General features: G+C 32.5%; 3 protein-coding genes across 4 annotated transcripts; 2 read left to right on the forward strand and 1 right to left on the reverse strand.

Annotated features, from left to right (window-relative positions):
• The first annotated feature begins 2,826 nt into the window (after positions 1-2,826).
• On the forward strand, positions 2,827-3,971 carry LOC121230285 (ethylene-responsive transcription factor RAP2-1). 2 transcript variants are annotated; one of them, XM_041114833.1, is made up of 2 exons: positions 2,827-3,178; positions 3,265-3,971. In XM_041114833.1, coding segments are annotated over exons 1-2 (504 nt in total). In that variant the 5' UTR covers positions 2,827-3,176; the 3' UTR covers positions 3,767-3,971. The 2 variants fall into 2 exon arrangements, with proteins under 2 accessions (XP_040970767.1, XP_040970766.1); XM_041114832.1 differs by having other exon boundaries at positions 2,835-3,131.
• A 5,220-nt stretch (positions 3,972-9,191) lies between these two features.
• LOC121230286 (uncharacterized) lies at positions 9,192-11,129 on the reverse strand. The gene has a single exon (XM_041114834.1). The coding sequence runs from the start codon at positions 10,759-10,761 to the stop codon at positions 9,541-9,543; it is 1,221 nt and encodes a 406-aa protein (XP_040970768.1). The 5' UTR covers positions 10,762-11,129; the 3' UTR covers positions 9,192-9,540.
• A 2,914-nt stretch (positions 11,130-14,043) lies between these two features.
• Positions 14,044-16,474, forward strand: LOC107934167 (uncharacterized). The gene is made up of 2 exons (XM_016866534.2): positions 14,044-14,951; positions 15,769-16,474. Exons 1-2 carry the CDS (start codon positions 14,195-14,197, stop codon positions 16,275-16,277), a joined length of 1,266 nt encoding a protein of 421 aa, XP_016722023.2. The 5' UTR covers positions 14,044-14,194; the 3' UTR covers positions 16,278-16,474.
• Positions 16,475-17,364: the final 890 nt, after the last annotated feature.

The raw sequence follows: 17,364 nt of genomic DNA on the forward strand, positions 1-17,364 counted from the left end.
TAAGTGGAGGCTTATGCTTTAAAGATGACCGAGCCAATAGCCAGTATATTGGGTACATGACTTGTGGATGGCATGACTTTATTAGCAACAATAGAATTCATAGTTCGATTAAAGAGTTAACGATATCCTCTCATTGGCATTGTGTGGATTGATAAATATGGAATGTGGTCACGAGTTGCTAGTTCTCGAACAACCAATTTATCACAGACATTAGTTGACAGTGATCATATTAATCATTAAGAAAATACAATAGTGACAATGACAGAAAATAGGAATGTTTGAGTGAATGGATTTAACTCAAGAAAATCAAATATATCATATGAAGGTAACACACATATGATGAGGTCATTGGACAAATCAGTTGGATGAATTACTTTCGTAAAGAGTATATAATAAGGAGTTTTCAATCATGATACTTCTTGTGGACTAATTCCATGATTAAGAAAATTGTGAATTATCGAAACGATACCTCTGGACATAATTGCAATTACTCAAGCCTAATTGTATATGTCCGATTGGTCCCTCCACTATCTCAACAAAAGCTCGACCGAACTATATTTAAATCAGAAGAAAATTCTACGACTTTAGAAATAATTTAATTTAGTCTATTTATTCACTGTTTTGAAATTGTCAGAATGTTAGTGATAGTGGAGAACAAATGCAATATTCCTTATTTCATCATTGTTTTTATTAGAGGGCATAAGCTTAAAACTCCAATTTTGGTGTACAACAATAATCTAATAGAATCCTTTTTGTTCGATCAAGTGAGGATATTCTTGGAAAGGTACCTAACAATTTTGACAATGACAAAAGGAATGTTTAAACTTGGTTGGGTAATCAATGTAGTCAAACTCATGAGGCAGAAGATGGTGGCTTGAGACTCAATTGTGGGAGGGATGATAGTATTGTTTTGGAGGAGCAAGATCATTGGAATGTTGAACAAGTAGAGCCGGTTGGAAAGGGAAAGGCCATGAGGGTAAAAAACCAATTGGGCACGGAGGAAGGCAGTGGAGACGAAGTCAAGGATGGAGATGAAGATGAAGGCGACGCTGGAGACGAAGATAATCACAAAGGTGGAGGTGAAGACAAAGAAGATAAAGACGATGGTGACGATCAAGTGGATGAGCCGGTAGCACTAGTTGTACGCAAAAATCCTACTCGCACCTGTCAACCACCGTCCTGTGGCACACATTCGGCCCGACGACGCCGATAATGTATTTTTTATTTACTTATTGCAATGTAAAAATAATTGTCATCAATAAAGAAACAATAACTTTTTTAGTATATTTCCATTGCAACTCATATTTGTCTTTGTTAAAATCTAATGTAAAGTATACGTAAATTTCTATATATTTAATATTTGATATGAAATATGTAACTTTGGATAGGCATCTTTATTGAACTGGTAGAACGTGACAAATACAGTTGAAATGCAAGTTAAAAAGAAAGAAAGAAATTTTAGGTACAACAAAATGAATGCTAACAATGTTGAGGCCCTAATGTACCATTCAATATAGAAAATGTTGCATTTGTATGCCCTGGGTTTCTACAGTACTCGTATAACCTCTACTGATTGTTCCTCTCCCTGAGTTTCTACGTAGAGGTCTCATCGGCAGCTGTTATGCGGTCATGGATTGGGGTATAAGGGAGAGCCAATTGACGGTAATTACGTGGCCAAGAGCTCAAACTTTTCAGATACCCTGAAATGTTGTCGTATAAATACTGTACAAAAGTTTGAGGGCATAATCATACGGAAAAGCTATGAGGCTTCTCGCTATAATTGACGTAATTTTTTTCTTCATTTTCAGGCAGTTGGTACTTTTAACATTCCTTCTTATTCGAAGGTCGGCACCATTGTGGATGCAAGAGGACTCTCAGGCGGGGCAGGGAGCGATTGTTGCGGTGCAGTAAAGGTGATACTCCTTTCAGTGAGACAACGATTGTTGTTATTAAACAACCTATTAATAATTACAACCACTGTCGCACCAACCCGAGTTTGACCTCTACTGTGTCAGAACATTCGCTCTCCGCCTGAGAGCCTTATTGTGTCAACTTTTTTGTTAGCCTTTGGATAAGAATGAAAGGTTAAAGATATTGAGTGTTAGGAAATAGAGAAAATAATTATGTTGATTACTCCAGAAATCTTTCCATTTTCCCTATGATTATGACCTCAGTCTTATGTATGGTATATATAAGACATCATTTGCAAGTATCCAAAAAGCTTAAACTCGTGACCGCATAACAACCGTTAATTAATTCCCAGTTATACTCGAGCCCATGACTGCATCACGACCATCAATTGGGACCTCCACCTAGACTTCGACCTGTGACCGTATCAAGCACTGTCACCCGAAAACCTGAATTCCCCAAGATAGGTTTATGAGGTAATAGTCTTGTCCCGCCATGACATACAAAATGTAGGTGTTCTGAGTCACATTATCACATCCTGACCCCTCAAATTTACCTATAAACTTTCACGATTTCACCCCTAAACCCTTAAAAACCCTAACACTAACAAAAATCCTAAACATAACATAATTAAAAAAACTCTAACCTTAAGGGAGAGAAAGGGAAAACATGCTCAGCTAGACACACTTTCCCTTTCTCTCCAAAAGTTACATTTTTTTTAATTTTAAAAAAGTGACCTAAAAGCCAAATAAAAAGTAATTCGACATATATAGTTAATTTACCCGTAAATAGTCAATATAAAAACAGATCCTAAAGCATTAAATAAGAAATAAATATGAGAAATGATTTGCTTGCCAATAAGATATACTCCAAAGCTAAAAGCCAAACCCCAAAAAAAAGGGGAAAAAAAAACGTCGGCTATCACATGCTTTATGCTTACAAGCCGCTACTTGAGTTGATTTCGGTTTTGGTTAAGTCATCAAACACCCTTTCGTACCCTCCAAGAGAAAAAAAATATATATAATATATACAGTTTCGTATTCGTATATAACTATGTATCTCATATACAGTATACCATTACTACTATATATAACTTTTGTAGGTTAGTAAGATTAAAGAGAAGAAATTAAGAGGTGTAGATGATGGTTTATGTCGGCCAATTTTGTATTTAAGTATATACGATCAACGTGGCGGCCGTGCCCCGACGACAAACTAGCAGCCAAGTGGGAAACTATACTGCAATTCATTTCACCCTCCACTCTCTGTTTATGTATATATATATCATTGTGAATCCCTTTTTTGTAGCAAGGGTGTTCTTTGATATTTAAATTTTAACTCTTCTTTCTCGTACAATAGGGTTTTTGGTTTTTTTTGGGGGGTTCCGGCCATGGAAGGTGACTGTTGTTCTTCATCGACGTCGAGTTCAACGAGCGGTGAGAAGCCGAAGGCGGAAAGGACACAACAAAAGGAGAAACCATATAGAGGGATAAGGATGAGGAAGTGGGGGAAGTGGGTGGCTGAAATAAGGGAACCTAACAAGAGGTCTAGGATTTGGCTCGGGTCGTATACCACCCCCGTTGCCGCCGCCCGTGCTTACGATACCGCCGTGTTCTACTTACGAGGTCCGTCCGCGAGGCTTAACTTTCCTGACCTTATAGAAAAGGATAATAAGCTTAGGGATATCTCTGCCGCTTCCATACGGAAGAAAGCGGCTGAAGTGGGGGCGAAAGTTGATGCTTTGCAAACATCATCGGTTTATCATCATGGTGGTTCTTCGTCGGACTCACCGAATAATACTCGTCGAGTTTTGTTGAAGCCTGATTTGAATAAGTACCCCGAAATTTCCGATGAAGATTGAATCGCATAGAGGAACACACCCCTCACAAATCAACAAATGTTCATAGGCACCATTTTTTTTCCTTTTGTTTATTTAAGAATAGAATCAATGGAGAAATGGATTGGTTCTATTTGTTAAGGTTATGTTTTACTTTGGACTACTATTATAACTTTAGTTAATGGCTTGTAACTTAACTTTGATAGTCATGGAATAGGGATTTAGCTTACCCTTATTTTTCTTTATATTTACTATATTATATATTATAAACATTTAAGTGTCCGATTATTTCTTCAAGTTCGAAAATAATTTAAAATTCGAGAAAAAATTTAAATAAAAAATTAAACATATTTAAAATATGGGTTGAATTCAGTTTTAATATTTAAAGCTCTAATTTGATTTAATTATATCGGTTTTCAAGTTTATGGTAGGTTCTATTTTATATATTATATAATTTATTTCATATGAATAATAAAATATATTATATTCTTTTCAAAAATATTATAATATAAATATTAAAAAAATAAATCAAATTTTTAGATTTAATAAAAAGATTATATAATAATAGTAAAATATATATTTATTAAAAATTAAATTTCCTCAATGAGAAATATATACACGCTTAAACAAATTTAGGTTAGCCATTTACAAATAATTAGATAAATTTTAAGGTCTATGTTTTAGGCCAATAAAAGTAATTACATTTTAATCATTGAAAATACTTTAAGGTTTAGAGAATTAAATTATGACACATTTAGGATGTGGGTGAAAAACAAAATTTTATAATAAATATATTTATAAAAATTTATATAAATAATAAATGATGTTTTAGTTAAACAAAATGTTGAAAATCAACAGGCTTGGGTTTACATTTATCATATGTGCACATTTTTTTTATATAAAAGATATAAAATGATAAAAATATATTTGTATTTTATAAAATAAATTAATTTTATTATTTAATTAAATTAATTTTGGATTGATAATTTAAAAATTAAATGTGATTTTATAAACAATAATCATCCCTTCTTTATTCCTTTATAAAAAGGAAACCCTTCAAATCTGTGAACAATAAATTATTAAAAAATAATTTAAGAATTTTTTACATTAATAGTTATATTAGGAATGGAAATGGATGAGATCAAAGCATTCATTGCTCAGGAATTTTTTTTAAGGGAGATGGTGGAATTAAGTTGTATATTATTATAAAAGTTATTATGTAATTTTACGATTTTAATAGTTTATATATTTATAATTTTTTAAATGATTAAATTAAAATTTTATTATTTTAAGGGTTAAAGTATAATTTTACCATGTATTAACTTAAAATTTTATAAATTTGGCCTAAAGTGAATTTTTATTTTAGGGGCGGAATCCTACCAACCCCTAGCAACACCCTTGCTCTACAATTTGTATTCTCTACTCTACCACCCATCACGTTCCACTATTAATGTAAAATCTTAAAAATTACTACCAACTCCATGGTTGTTTGTGGATTCATCTTTGACCCACCACAATTCGCTTTAATTTAATTTTTGCTACTTACATTTAATATTTTTAAAGTTAAGTAAATACTCAAACATAATTATTCAAAAAAAATATCTTTTTGAAAGCTTTAAACATGCGAGTTTCTTTTCTATAATATATTGTTATATTTTTACCTTTTTAATAATTATATTTATACACAAATATAAAATAATAATTTCATATAATAGAGCAAAGCATGACAAATAATTATCAAAATTGCTCGAAACTTACTATTTCGGGGCGAATCCAAGAGGGGTAAGTAAAGCCTTGGCTTCCTCTGGTTCAAACGGGTCAATTGCCCTATTAGTCCCTTTTAAGATTTTATAATTCAATTTAAAACTCTTTAATATAAAATTTATACTTTAATCCCTTAAAAAATTATTTTATTTCAGTCCCACTCGACCCACACCCACACCCACACCCACACCCACACCCACACCCATTTTTCAAACTAAAATCCATTTTATTTGAAGTAAATTAATTCAGAATCCACCAAAGGTATTAAAAGTTTTTCCATCTCTAAATTATATCAATAATTCGATGACAAGTCAAAAGGAAAAAAAATCCCCATTAACTTTTTTCATATTCGGTCCTCCATTAATACAAATAAACAAAAATCAAGGGGTCCCATTAATGCCTTGCCTAAACGTATTCGAAAAACAAACAAACAAAAGAGGACTAATCAAAATCCCCAAAACAAGAATAAGCATAAACCTACGTTAATTAATCATAATTAAGAAAAGAATAGAAAGAAACCGAAAAACCTAATCACCGCCCACCTTCATCACCTATCAACATCCACCGAACAACCCTCTTTCGTAAGCTACCAGTAATCATGAAGGTGACAACCTCCCTTTGCTCATCATCTATAGGACCATCTCGGGTTTTCTCAAGATAAATATCTCATGAGCAAAGTTAGAAAATTCAATGCTTTTGAAATCAAGTTGTTGATTGAACCAATCAAATTATCGATTATTGATTCTATTGATTCAATCAGATTTTAAAAGAAATGAATTATTTTAAAAGTTATAAAATTATAAAAGAAATGTTCTATCACTAGTTTAATCAGGTTGTATGATTTAGCAGGTTAACCGATTTTATACCTCTCACTGAATTAGTACCTCAGCCAATTCTCTGAATTATTAATTCTAGGGGAGATTGAAAATACAATTTTTATTTAATGAAAAGAAGAAAGGATTAAATTGAATTATTTAAGTTTAAGAGGGCCTAAATTTGAAATTGGACCATAACCCGTGCTTGGTTCTCATACGTATCTCACCCTTATCTCCTTATCTACTTTCTTTGATTTTAAGAACTAAAAATACAAGGATGCAAGCTAGTAGGCCATATCACTCTTTGGCCTTTGTGTCTTCATACGGTTGATGCAAGGATTGTCGATTTCGTTATTATGAGATTTTGTTTGTTTTGAATCATCATATTTTTGTATTCCGATAATTGTTGCATTCTGATTACACTGTATGTGAAAGCTCATACCTACACTTGGTGAGAACGCAATCCCAAGTTATTAAAGCGAACAATACCTCATAAAAGATACAATTTCGATTGTTCGATGAATTATGCTCCAAGATGACTGCTTGCAAGGTTGTTGAATTGGTAGATGATGAGTGCAAATGTAAATGCCTCCACCACCTGTAGTTACTGGGAAAAGGGGGGGGGCGGTGAGGGACATGACAATGTGACACTAATGTTATGATATCATGAAGCATTATTGGGGTTCTAGACCAAACTATTAACCAAACTAGTTCTTCAAAGCTGATTGATAATGAGCAGTGAATCCTATTAGTGCCGACAAAATAGCAATCAAATCAAAGATTAAATGTTAAAGAATATCACTAATTATGGTCTTTCTTTCATGATGAAGTGGTTTAACATCATTTAAGAATCACTTTATTTAATGAAGTTTACGAAATGTTATTCGTTTAACTTTATTTAATGAAGTTTACAAAATGTTGTTTGTTTAAAATCAATTGTGTGGTCAAGATAACCTATATGCTATAGGTTGGGGGTCCAAACCCTACCATAAACAAATGTCCTTGTTTTTTTTAGTAGATAACCATGTGTCACTCACTATTCAATCTCGAAGAGGTGATTTCATTTTGAGAACTCATTATCTTTTAAAATAATTTTTCAAGGCATTCAAGTTTTCTATAAAATCAAAAGACAAAACTTAACTCAACTTGAAGACAATACTAACCGTTAAGGGATTATTAACTCTGAATGAACAACACTTTAAAAAAACTTCAATTTGTTTATTTAAATTTAAATATATAATATGCCTAAAACTTTTCTTCTTGTTTTGCTCCTTTCATGTAACTCTAATTAGCCCTTAAATCCTACAACATCCATCAACCAAATGCCTTAATTCTACTCAAAATTTGTCTATCCTTGTAATTTCAACTAACCCTATCAATTGAGGAAAATCAGATTGATTTTAAGTCAAGTGAATATAAATAAAATCAATTTTGATCATATTGAGTCCATGTAATTTCAAGTTCAAATTATTTCAATTCAAGTTATTCAAGTTTAAAATTTGAGTTTTCAAGTTGTGTCATTATGAGTTCAAATAATTTTGAGTTATGATTATTTCAAGTTAGATCATTACGAATACAAATAATTTTGAATTATGATAATTTTAAATTACTTATTTAAACATTTCAAGTTCAAATTGTTTCAAGTTCAAGTCATTTTAAATTTAAGATTTAATGTTCAAGTCAATTTTTTTAAAATAGGTTGAAAAAGTTTAAGCTATTAATTTTTTAAAATTTAAATTGAGAATATTCAATTTAGATTCGACAAGTTCAATTCCAATTGTACCTAAATTTCTTGCTTCAACAAAATAACTAACAAGTAGTTATCATTGTGTGGCAACCCCCCCCCCCCCAACCCACCATCCTTGTCCTACATCACCTATGATTGGAGGAACCTATAGTTGAATCAATGGACTTCAACTTTAATTATCTCAATCAGAAGACAAAGCGGCCAATCATCCATTAAACCTGAAAATGACCTCAGTCGGCAATGGGCTTTGAACTCCTCAAATCAGTGCTTTAACTTTTCTTCCCATTTCTTTATTTCCTCTTCAAGCAACTCTCCACTTATATTACTTGGATTGAGGTGTGTCTAAATGTTATATACAAATATATATCCTATACATTTGGCGAATCCTTGTAGGTCATATCTCGATATCCATGTGTTGACTGCTTCAAAAAAATTAAAGAGCCCGAGCAACATAGAGTCATACTTCAAGCCCCTCTAAGAACAAGAGAGATCAATCAAGAATTATTTCTTACGCAAGCATTTTGATTGGTCAACAAAGGTCACACATAAAACCAGCAATTATGCAACAGCATTCAAGTATATCACCCACAGGAACAATTTTTCAATATAACAAGGCCAAAAGAATTAGATCTAATTTACCCCAGACAAGTAATAATCATTTGTAGGTACAAGTTCACTAGAGGAATGTAAACGTATTACGGAGCCCCTTATACTAGGAGTCAAATTACATTTTGTCTCGTTTACTTAAAAAAGGGGTAAATTAATCCATGTATATTCCATCAAAGAGCAAACTAATCCTTTTGTTAAAATTTTTATTCATTTTTACTATTAAAAACCAGTCCTTCTACATCAGTATGAGGTCCATCTATCACTTTTTGGTTATTCCATCAGCCACATCAATTTTTCACAATTTTTCACTGTATAAATTGATGAATTTTTTAACAAAAATGACTAATTTACTCTTTGAACTATCGTACAGGGACTATTTTGTCTATTTTCTTTAGTAAAGGAGGCAAAATGCAATCTGAATTCTAATACATCACCCTCCATAGTACTTTGACCCTAGATGAATCAAACATTCTCCATATACAAATCTATAGAACTAAAATGAAAAGTATATATATAAGAAAGCAAAAATGATCCACCACTTTCCACTAATCAAATTCATAACCTACACCATAGGTGAAACACATACTAAAAATTGGTGTTAAAAAATGAAAAAGATTACTACATTGCAGTTCCTCTGTTGTTCATACCTATACTATACCATTTCAATTTTGAGGGTATCAATAGTACACTCTACACAATCAAAAAAGAAGATAATATAGAGACAATATAGGCATGATATATACCATTAGCAACTGTGAGAACAATGAAGAACCACATTGTGCAAATGGGACTCTTAGATTATAATCTCCTTCTCCATTATTCTTTCGAATTCCTAACATTGATAAGTGACCGAACTTTCCACATCAATAATACCCATCTTCCTCAAAAATCATTTCATCTTCATTATCATCCAACAAGTAATCTTCATCACCAACTTCCTCAATATCCCATTCATCCTCATCTTCTGAAAACACCGAAATCATCATGCCACCGCACTCATTCCTCCCTACTAAAAGCTCATTCGCAACACCATCCAATTCCCCGATACTAATGTTCTCACCATCGAATTCCGAAACTGAAAACAACCCATCATCACTACTCATTCTCTTCCTCTTGGGCACCAAATCTTTCTCTAAAACCTCCCCATTTTCTACCTCAACCCAAGACACCCATAAATCAGCATGTCTACCTAAACCCCTATCCCAATCACCTACAACCACAGTCCCTAAATCTGCTTCCCTTGCTCTCCTCAACATCTCCACAAAATCCTTATCATCAGAAACTAAAAACAACCAATCAATCCCTCTACTCATTGAATGTTGCATTTGTCTTTTCAATGCCCAATCCGCCGCTTGGGGTTTATCCTCCACGGTTTTAACATAAACCCCAGCTCTCCTTAGCTCACTAGCTAAACCATAACCAATCTTAGGCTTAATTATACTCCTAGCAGCTTCATTGTACTTATGGTTCCCACTTATAAACCTTTCTTTAAACCGTTGACGTTTCTTACCCTTCAATGATTTCATCCTGTTCAACTTCTTTTGCCGTTCCCTTTCGTGTAATTGCTTGAAATGTTTCTTCAAATCAAGATTCGTTTTACATTTCCGGCCACAAACGCCGCAAATGTACGGTTCGTCCGGCGTCACAATCCCTTTCCGTTCGAGGATGTCGAGGCTCCTCCTTTCCCGTCGTTCTTGAAGGACCCATTGAGGCAAATGAACGAACGCGTGGCGGTTAGCGTAAGCCGACATATCGACGACTTCACCGAACTTCTCGGCGACCCTTTTCAAAGCCAACGCCGCTTCGTACGGCGGCCCTCGCGGCGGTTTGTTGTCGAGGTCCCATAAAACAACGACTTTCTTCTGTCTGGGTGCGTAAACGCCTTGCTTGTTCCTCACCATGTCGATTTCAACGGCGTTGGCGTCGGCTTTGACGGTGAGACGACATCGGGTCCGTGAGGATTTGGATTTGAAGGGTGGGGCGGAAATGGGAGAGAAGGAAAAGGAAAAGGAAAGCTCTGGTTTTGTCGGGAAAAAGGTGGGATTTACGTTAAGGGATTTCAGGGAATTGCAGAGAGAATTCATTGCTTCATTTGTAGGTTTTGCTCTTCTTCTTCGTTTCGAATGTATGTGGAGAAGTGATTTTTTTTTTTGGCGAAGATATTTGGATAAACAGAGCCGAAAGGTGTAAATATCAACAACCGGTGAGAGATATAGTTATCGTTCATCACCATCGGCCATTTTTAGACCATTTTAAGGGGCTTTTCAATAAGTTGCAGATCCAACAAAGACGATAGTTTATGGTCCAATTGTTGGTAGATATGGGCCTATTTATTTGGAAATATGTACTAATAATATTATTACGTTGACATTTAAAAATAATTATAATAATTAATTAAAAATTTGATGTAAAATAGAAGTTTTGATAATTATTTATATAATTAAAAAATTTGTATTTATATATAATATTTTTTAAGTAATACATTTATATAATCTAATCTAATATATATTCATATTAATTATTATGGCCAATTTATTGATTATTAAGAAAATAATAAATGAAAATTGTGAAGAGTTTAATTTACTATATTCAATTTTTTATAATTTTTATGAATTAAAAAACTAATTAAAATACGTTACTCCAAAAATAATTTATTAATTATATTACTTCAATTTTAAATAATAAAATTTTATTAGCATTATATTTTAATTAAAAAATAATTTATATATTTTAATTATGTATATTAATTATTATTTTGAATAATACTTTTGTATTAATTATATCAAGCAAAACTATTTTGTACATTGAATATAGTTCAAATGCTTTAATTATTATTTGAAAAGGTTTTTTTTATTATATTTGAATTATTAAATAATATAATATATTTTAGTTATGTTAAACAATTCAAAGAATGATTTAAAAACTAATTAAAAATACATCATTTAGAAAATTAATTAAAAATTTAACGCGTAAAACCAGATGGGTCGATATCACATTAACCTAATATCAAGTTCAAAAAAAAAAAACCTTTGGTTCAAATATTCTTCACCCGTCTTCAGCATTAAATCTTGATAACTCTTAAAGCAGATTAAATTAATTCAAGGTGAAGTCTCATAGATTCTTAAAGCAGATTACATCAATCCAAGATTAAATCTAGACTACCTTTAAATCGAAACTCCACTAAAGAATAATCAGATGATATATGTAGAGATTTTACTTCATAATTTTATAAACAAATTTTTTTTATTTGTTTTTAATTTTTCAAATCTTATTCCTACTCACCAACCATTGGGGCTTTGCATTTTCTTGATCCATTACTTTCACTTTTTTCTTTTCAAGTTGAAGTGGAAATAAAATTCCCTTGGTCATTGACAAGGCTATCTGGGAAGATAAAAGGGAAACTGTTTGATAATTGACATCAATCAATGGTCTATTTCTAGCTTTTAGCTGCTAATTATTACTTTCCAATGCCATTTTCCTTTCGTTTTAGTTAACTAATCTTCACAATTTACATGTAATGATATAAATCCATTGTCGTCTTCCATACTTTTGATGTGATTTGTGATTATTTTTTATTGCACATTGTTAAATATATTCACTTTTGACCCTTAAAAGTTTTATAATTTAATCATTCATCCTAAGCTCCAATAAAAAAAATTTTATTTTGGTCTCATTAAAATTTTTGTATGAATAAAGTGAAATGAAATTCGGGTTTATCATATACATATATTATATAAATGTTTAATTTTGAATTTCATTTTTCTATTTAGGAAAATAGAATTATTTTTAAAATACGAAAATAAAGGAACTCGTGCTTTACAAAAATTGATCTTTTGCAAAATTCATGTATATAAATTCTTGAACTGTTGATTTTTAAGTTGGTGAATATTTTAAATATTTTTTTAATTTCCATAGAACATGAAAAAAATAAAATTCATAATTGAATCATTTTAGTTATTGCATTTGAAAAGCAAAGTGTTGCTCAACATCTTTATGGTTTATCCCCTTGAATTGTGGCAATTATCTCTAGAATTATGGCCTAGACTTTTTGCCAACTATGACCAAACAAGATGATTACTTATAGTTTTTATATGTTCACTTATGAAGAATTAAGTAGCCCTTCCCCAAAAAGAACTTCAGTGGTAAGTGGGGCTTCTATAAATTGAGCTATTGGCTTTAATATGGTCACATCCACTCTAAATTTTCCTTAGTGCTTGGCTACCCCTCTAAAGATTAATTAATACCATTAAAAATGAAATTACAATTTTGTTTTTCTTATATTAGAATAGGATGGCTACAAAAGGTCAACATATTTATTTTTTGGTTTGCTTTTTAGTAGAAAAAACAATTGGTGCTTTAATGGGTTTCCATGACTATGAAGGCCTCCCACTACTTGGCATATGAAACATGATTTGGCATAATAAAATATGATAGGTAAGGCATAATAAAATCACAATCCCTGAAAATCAGAAGTCCCCACCACTAATATTTTTGAGTCTAGAGATCAGATCATGTCTAATGAGACAAAACTTCAACTACAACGAAGAAAGTAAAAGTTATATATATATGATTCAAACTATGGAAATTTTGATATCTTAGTTTCAACTATCGAGTTTCGATTTATTTTGAATTTTTATTCAACTCAAGATTTAATGTCAATTAAAATTGTCATTATATCACAGATTCGATTAATGGAAAATAAATATATTTGATTATATTTTTATATATTTACTATAAGGACTAAAATCGAATTTTTGAATAATTCCAGGGATCCCCTCTGAGATTAGACGACCCTCATTAAATACATTGCATTCATCTTCATTAAAGCACACACTTTTCAATGAATGTTGATTGTTCTACAGCAATACATCTTCATGCCAAGTTCTCAAGAGTTCCTTACAAACATGAAATCATTGCTTTTGCATAGAAATTCCAAGGTTTTACATGGAATTAACTCTAAGTTCGACAAATACTATAATAAAAAACCGAGTTCCTTAATTTCTTGGCACTTTTCTCAAACTTTTTCTTCAACATTCTCCTTTTTTGCTCAAGTTTCAAAGAGTCAAAATTTTGTTTTAGAGAACTAAAGATACTATGATATTAATATACAATTTCATAATTTTTTTTAAAATTAAATATTAAATTTATTATTTTGAATATAAAAATTAATTTTTATTTTTATTTTGCCCTTAATTATCACCTATATTTTAATATAATTTTTTTTTTCGAAATCAAGATATTCATCCTTATGAAAAAAAAGGGTATTTCAATAAAGAAAGATTTGTGGGTTGACATTTAATAAAGAAAATGGACCCAAAAAAACACGTATATGCTCATTATCCTTTTACTACTCTTTTACTATTTTACTGTTTGCTTACACCATAGCTCTCCCTTGCCTTTTCTTGAACCAGTCTTTTTACTCCAACGCTTGCTTTGCCGTCTCTTTCTCCTTTCTAGTTTTCCTTCTCCTTTTCTTCTACATTTTCCCAGAAAAAAAACCAATAAGACTTTGTAGAGATGGTTGAATTGATGCATGTAACCGAAGCAGTGGTAATCATTGTTATTGTTTTGATCCTTTTGGTAGTTTTTATACGTAAGTGGTGTCTTCATAAAGAGAGTACTGAAGGTAAAGACATGGTTGCTGATCACCACTATGTTTTCCGACGTGGGGTTTCCGCAAAGCCATTGTTTAGTTGGTCTGATCATCCATCTCTCATCACAGATGCAGTTGAAAATGGATGGTCTAGATTTGGTTTCACACCCTACAACATATCATCATCAACAAGGTCATCAAGCTTGTTGGGATTATGTGCAGCTGTTGATTTTCTAAGAGGGAATGATGTTGAATTAAGTTGGGAAATATGTCAAGGATCAGCTGATTTCATGCAAAAGATTAGGCTAAAATCTGGGTCATCAGCATCATCAGCTGTTATTAGAACAGCTTTGCCTTTACCAGGTCCACCTTTAGGGAACACTGCTTTTCCTCAAGAAGCTTATTTTGAAATCAAGATTTTGTATTGCCATGGTGATGATGATAGTGGGAAGCTCAAGGAATTAGGTGAGAAAACAAAATTGATCCATGAACATGAAGATTCCCACCATGTTATTACCAAGGTTGATGAATTAAAATCTGCAACTAAAGATGATGGAAAAGGTGAAGAACAAGTGATGTTATCAATGGGATTAACAGCAGGTGGTTCTCTTCCTTCGAAGCTTCCTGGTACTTATCCAGGTTCCATTGGTTTCAATTCAGATGGTTCGGTCTTTCTTGACGGTAACTTTCGTTTTTCATCAACTTTCTATTTGGTAACTTCCAATTTTTTAGAAGATCAAATAAACCCCATTTTTTTTTATAATGTTAATAGAGATGAAATAGTATCGGACGGATGTCAAAATTTGAATAAATCTGTGAAACTAAAAATGGACCCCGAAGGTAATTGAAAAAGGGTCCACTGCCACATGATCACGAATTATGTATTAATACCACTTAATCAGTTAATGATGCCACACTTTACTGCATGTGGAGTAACTGTGAAGCTATTGACTAAAAACGATGCATCAGTTTCATATAATTTATTGCAGTATTATCTGTACCAGTACATACATACGTATCAAATAGGGGTTCAAATTTGTTGGTACTATGTTGGTACTAAGTACCAATAAAGAGAAGGTGAGTACAGGGCAGAGAGTCAATAAGGAAGAAAGGGAGTGAGGAAGAAGGGGAGAGTGACTCGGTCTCTTTTGTGCACTTGGGCTTACATAGGGATTTTAATTTTGTCTGATAATGCCACGTGATGAGCCGTATGATTATACAGACAAGTCAGAGGTTAGTGATCAGGAGTCAGGTGTCAAACGGGTCACTGTTATTGTAGGTTGATTGTTGTTATAGTAAGTGTTGCGTAGTCCTATGTATGTCGTTAGACATAAGTGTCAAATGACAGGCGGGCTCACTTGTCCTTGGTTGAGGGGTTATAGGTAAATAATCTTAGGCGAAGAGTGTCTAACTTACCAGATGAACTCCAGGGTTCAATTTCTTAATTCTAAGTTGCTTGTTTATGCAACTTTAACTCATGGTTTACACTAATTTTCAGGAATTAAGCTTATTTTCGAATCCGAGAAAGAAGACTGGGGGAAACCAGGGAAAGTGATAGGTTGCGGTTTCAATCCGAAGCAAAAGAAAGTGTTTTTCACATTAGACTCGGAGTTAATACATGTAATAAACTGTAAGTCTGAGGAATTCGGGACACCTCTATATCCGACACTAGCAGCAAACGATGATGTTTTGGTTCTAGTTAATTTCGGACAAAGTGCTTTCGTTTACAGTCCGGCAAACGGGCAACGGACACCGAATCCATGCTTCATTGGCCCTGTGGTGAATTCCCCTGCTGCTGCTGCAGCTTTAGGGTACGAAGACAGCAAAGAGCTATTTTCAATGGGGAGAATTGATTCTCAATGGCTTAATAGATGCACAAATAAAGGCAGCCATAATAATTATGGGACAAATTGTTCAACAATGGAATTTGATGAAGAATCTGAGGCTGATTTGTTTGAAATTGTATTGGATAATAATAATGGAAGATCCCCAAACTTAGTTTTGTAGCATGTGAAACTGAGATTTTGTTTGACTTTTTTCGAATGAGTGTGTGGGTTTTGGCATTGAAAATTGAAGTTGTTTTAATTGTATAGTTTTTAATAGGAGTTTGGTAGATTGCAAATGCTTCAATTCTCTGCTTAGGATTGGATATGGATACACGAGGATTTTTTTTGTTGTGAATTTGAATAATATTTGGATTTAAATATCTTAATTACTATTTAGAATATATACAAATATTAACATATTGATATATGGTTTGAATTAGTCGAATTATGATTCAATTATCCGTAAAATTCTCTGAAATTGTTTTCAAAATATCGTGAAAAATACAATTATTCACTGTGGAGAAAAAAATAATTTGTGTCAATTAAAATAAACTGAAAGAAGATAATTGTTTAATGGATGTCGCCAGAGTTCAGCGGCACTAGTGAGAATTTAAAAAGAAAAGTGAAATAAAAAAAAACTGAGAAGAAGCAGTTGAAATAAAAAAAACCGAAAAAAATAAATGGGAAGCCCGTAATTAATACTTGCTTCATAGGTGGGTATTGTACTAGTGTCACGGACTTAGAGTTTTCCCACGCTATCCGTGCGGCCTTAGGCAGTTTCTCTGCTCAAAACGCCTAAGTCAGCCTAACTTGTAACGAAAAAAAAGATTCAGCAGCAAAAACGCCCAAGTCAACTTCACTCGCAACAATAAAGGATTCAATAGAATTCCCTTAAGATTTTCACGAAGAACAACAGAAGAACGAAGTAAGAACGAGCCTTGAAAGATGAACAAAAGCAAGAACACTTGAGAGAAAAGTTTGAGTGAATACTCTCAAAATTCTTATTAATAACCCAATGAATATACAATGAGCAAAGAGGTCTCTATTTATAGTTGAGCCTCACAGTATATCAATAGCTATAATTAAAAGCTGAATACAATTAGAACTCTAAGCTTACATAACCAGCTATATACAAATAGAACTCTAAGATTCCATAATTATATCTTCTAGAACACTTCCCATTTCTATCAGGCTCTTGAGATGGACTTTTAATCTCTCAAATCACCAGGCCAGTTTGGTTGGGCCAGTTTGGTTGGGCTAAATGACCT

Source organism: Gossypium hirsutum, chromosome A06 (genome assembly GCF_007990345.1).
Source record: "Gossypium hirsutum isolate 1008001.06 chromosome A06, Gossypium_hirsutum_v2.1, whole genome shotgun sequence".
NCBI classification, from domain to species: domain Eukaryota; kingdom Viridiplantae; phylum Streptophyta; class Magnoliopsida; order Malvales; family Malvaceae; genus Gossypium; species Gossypium hirsutum.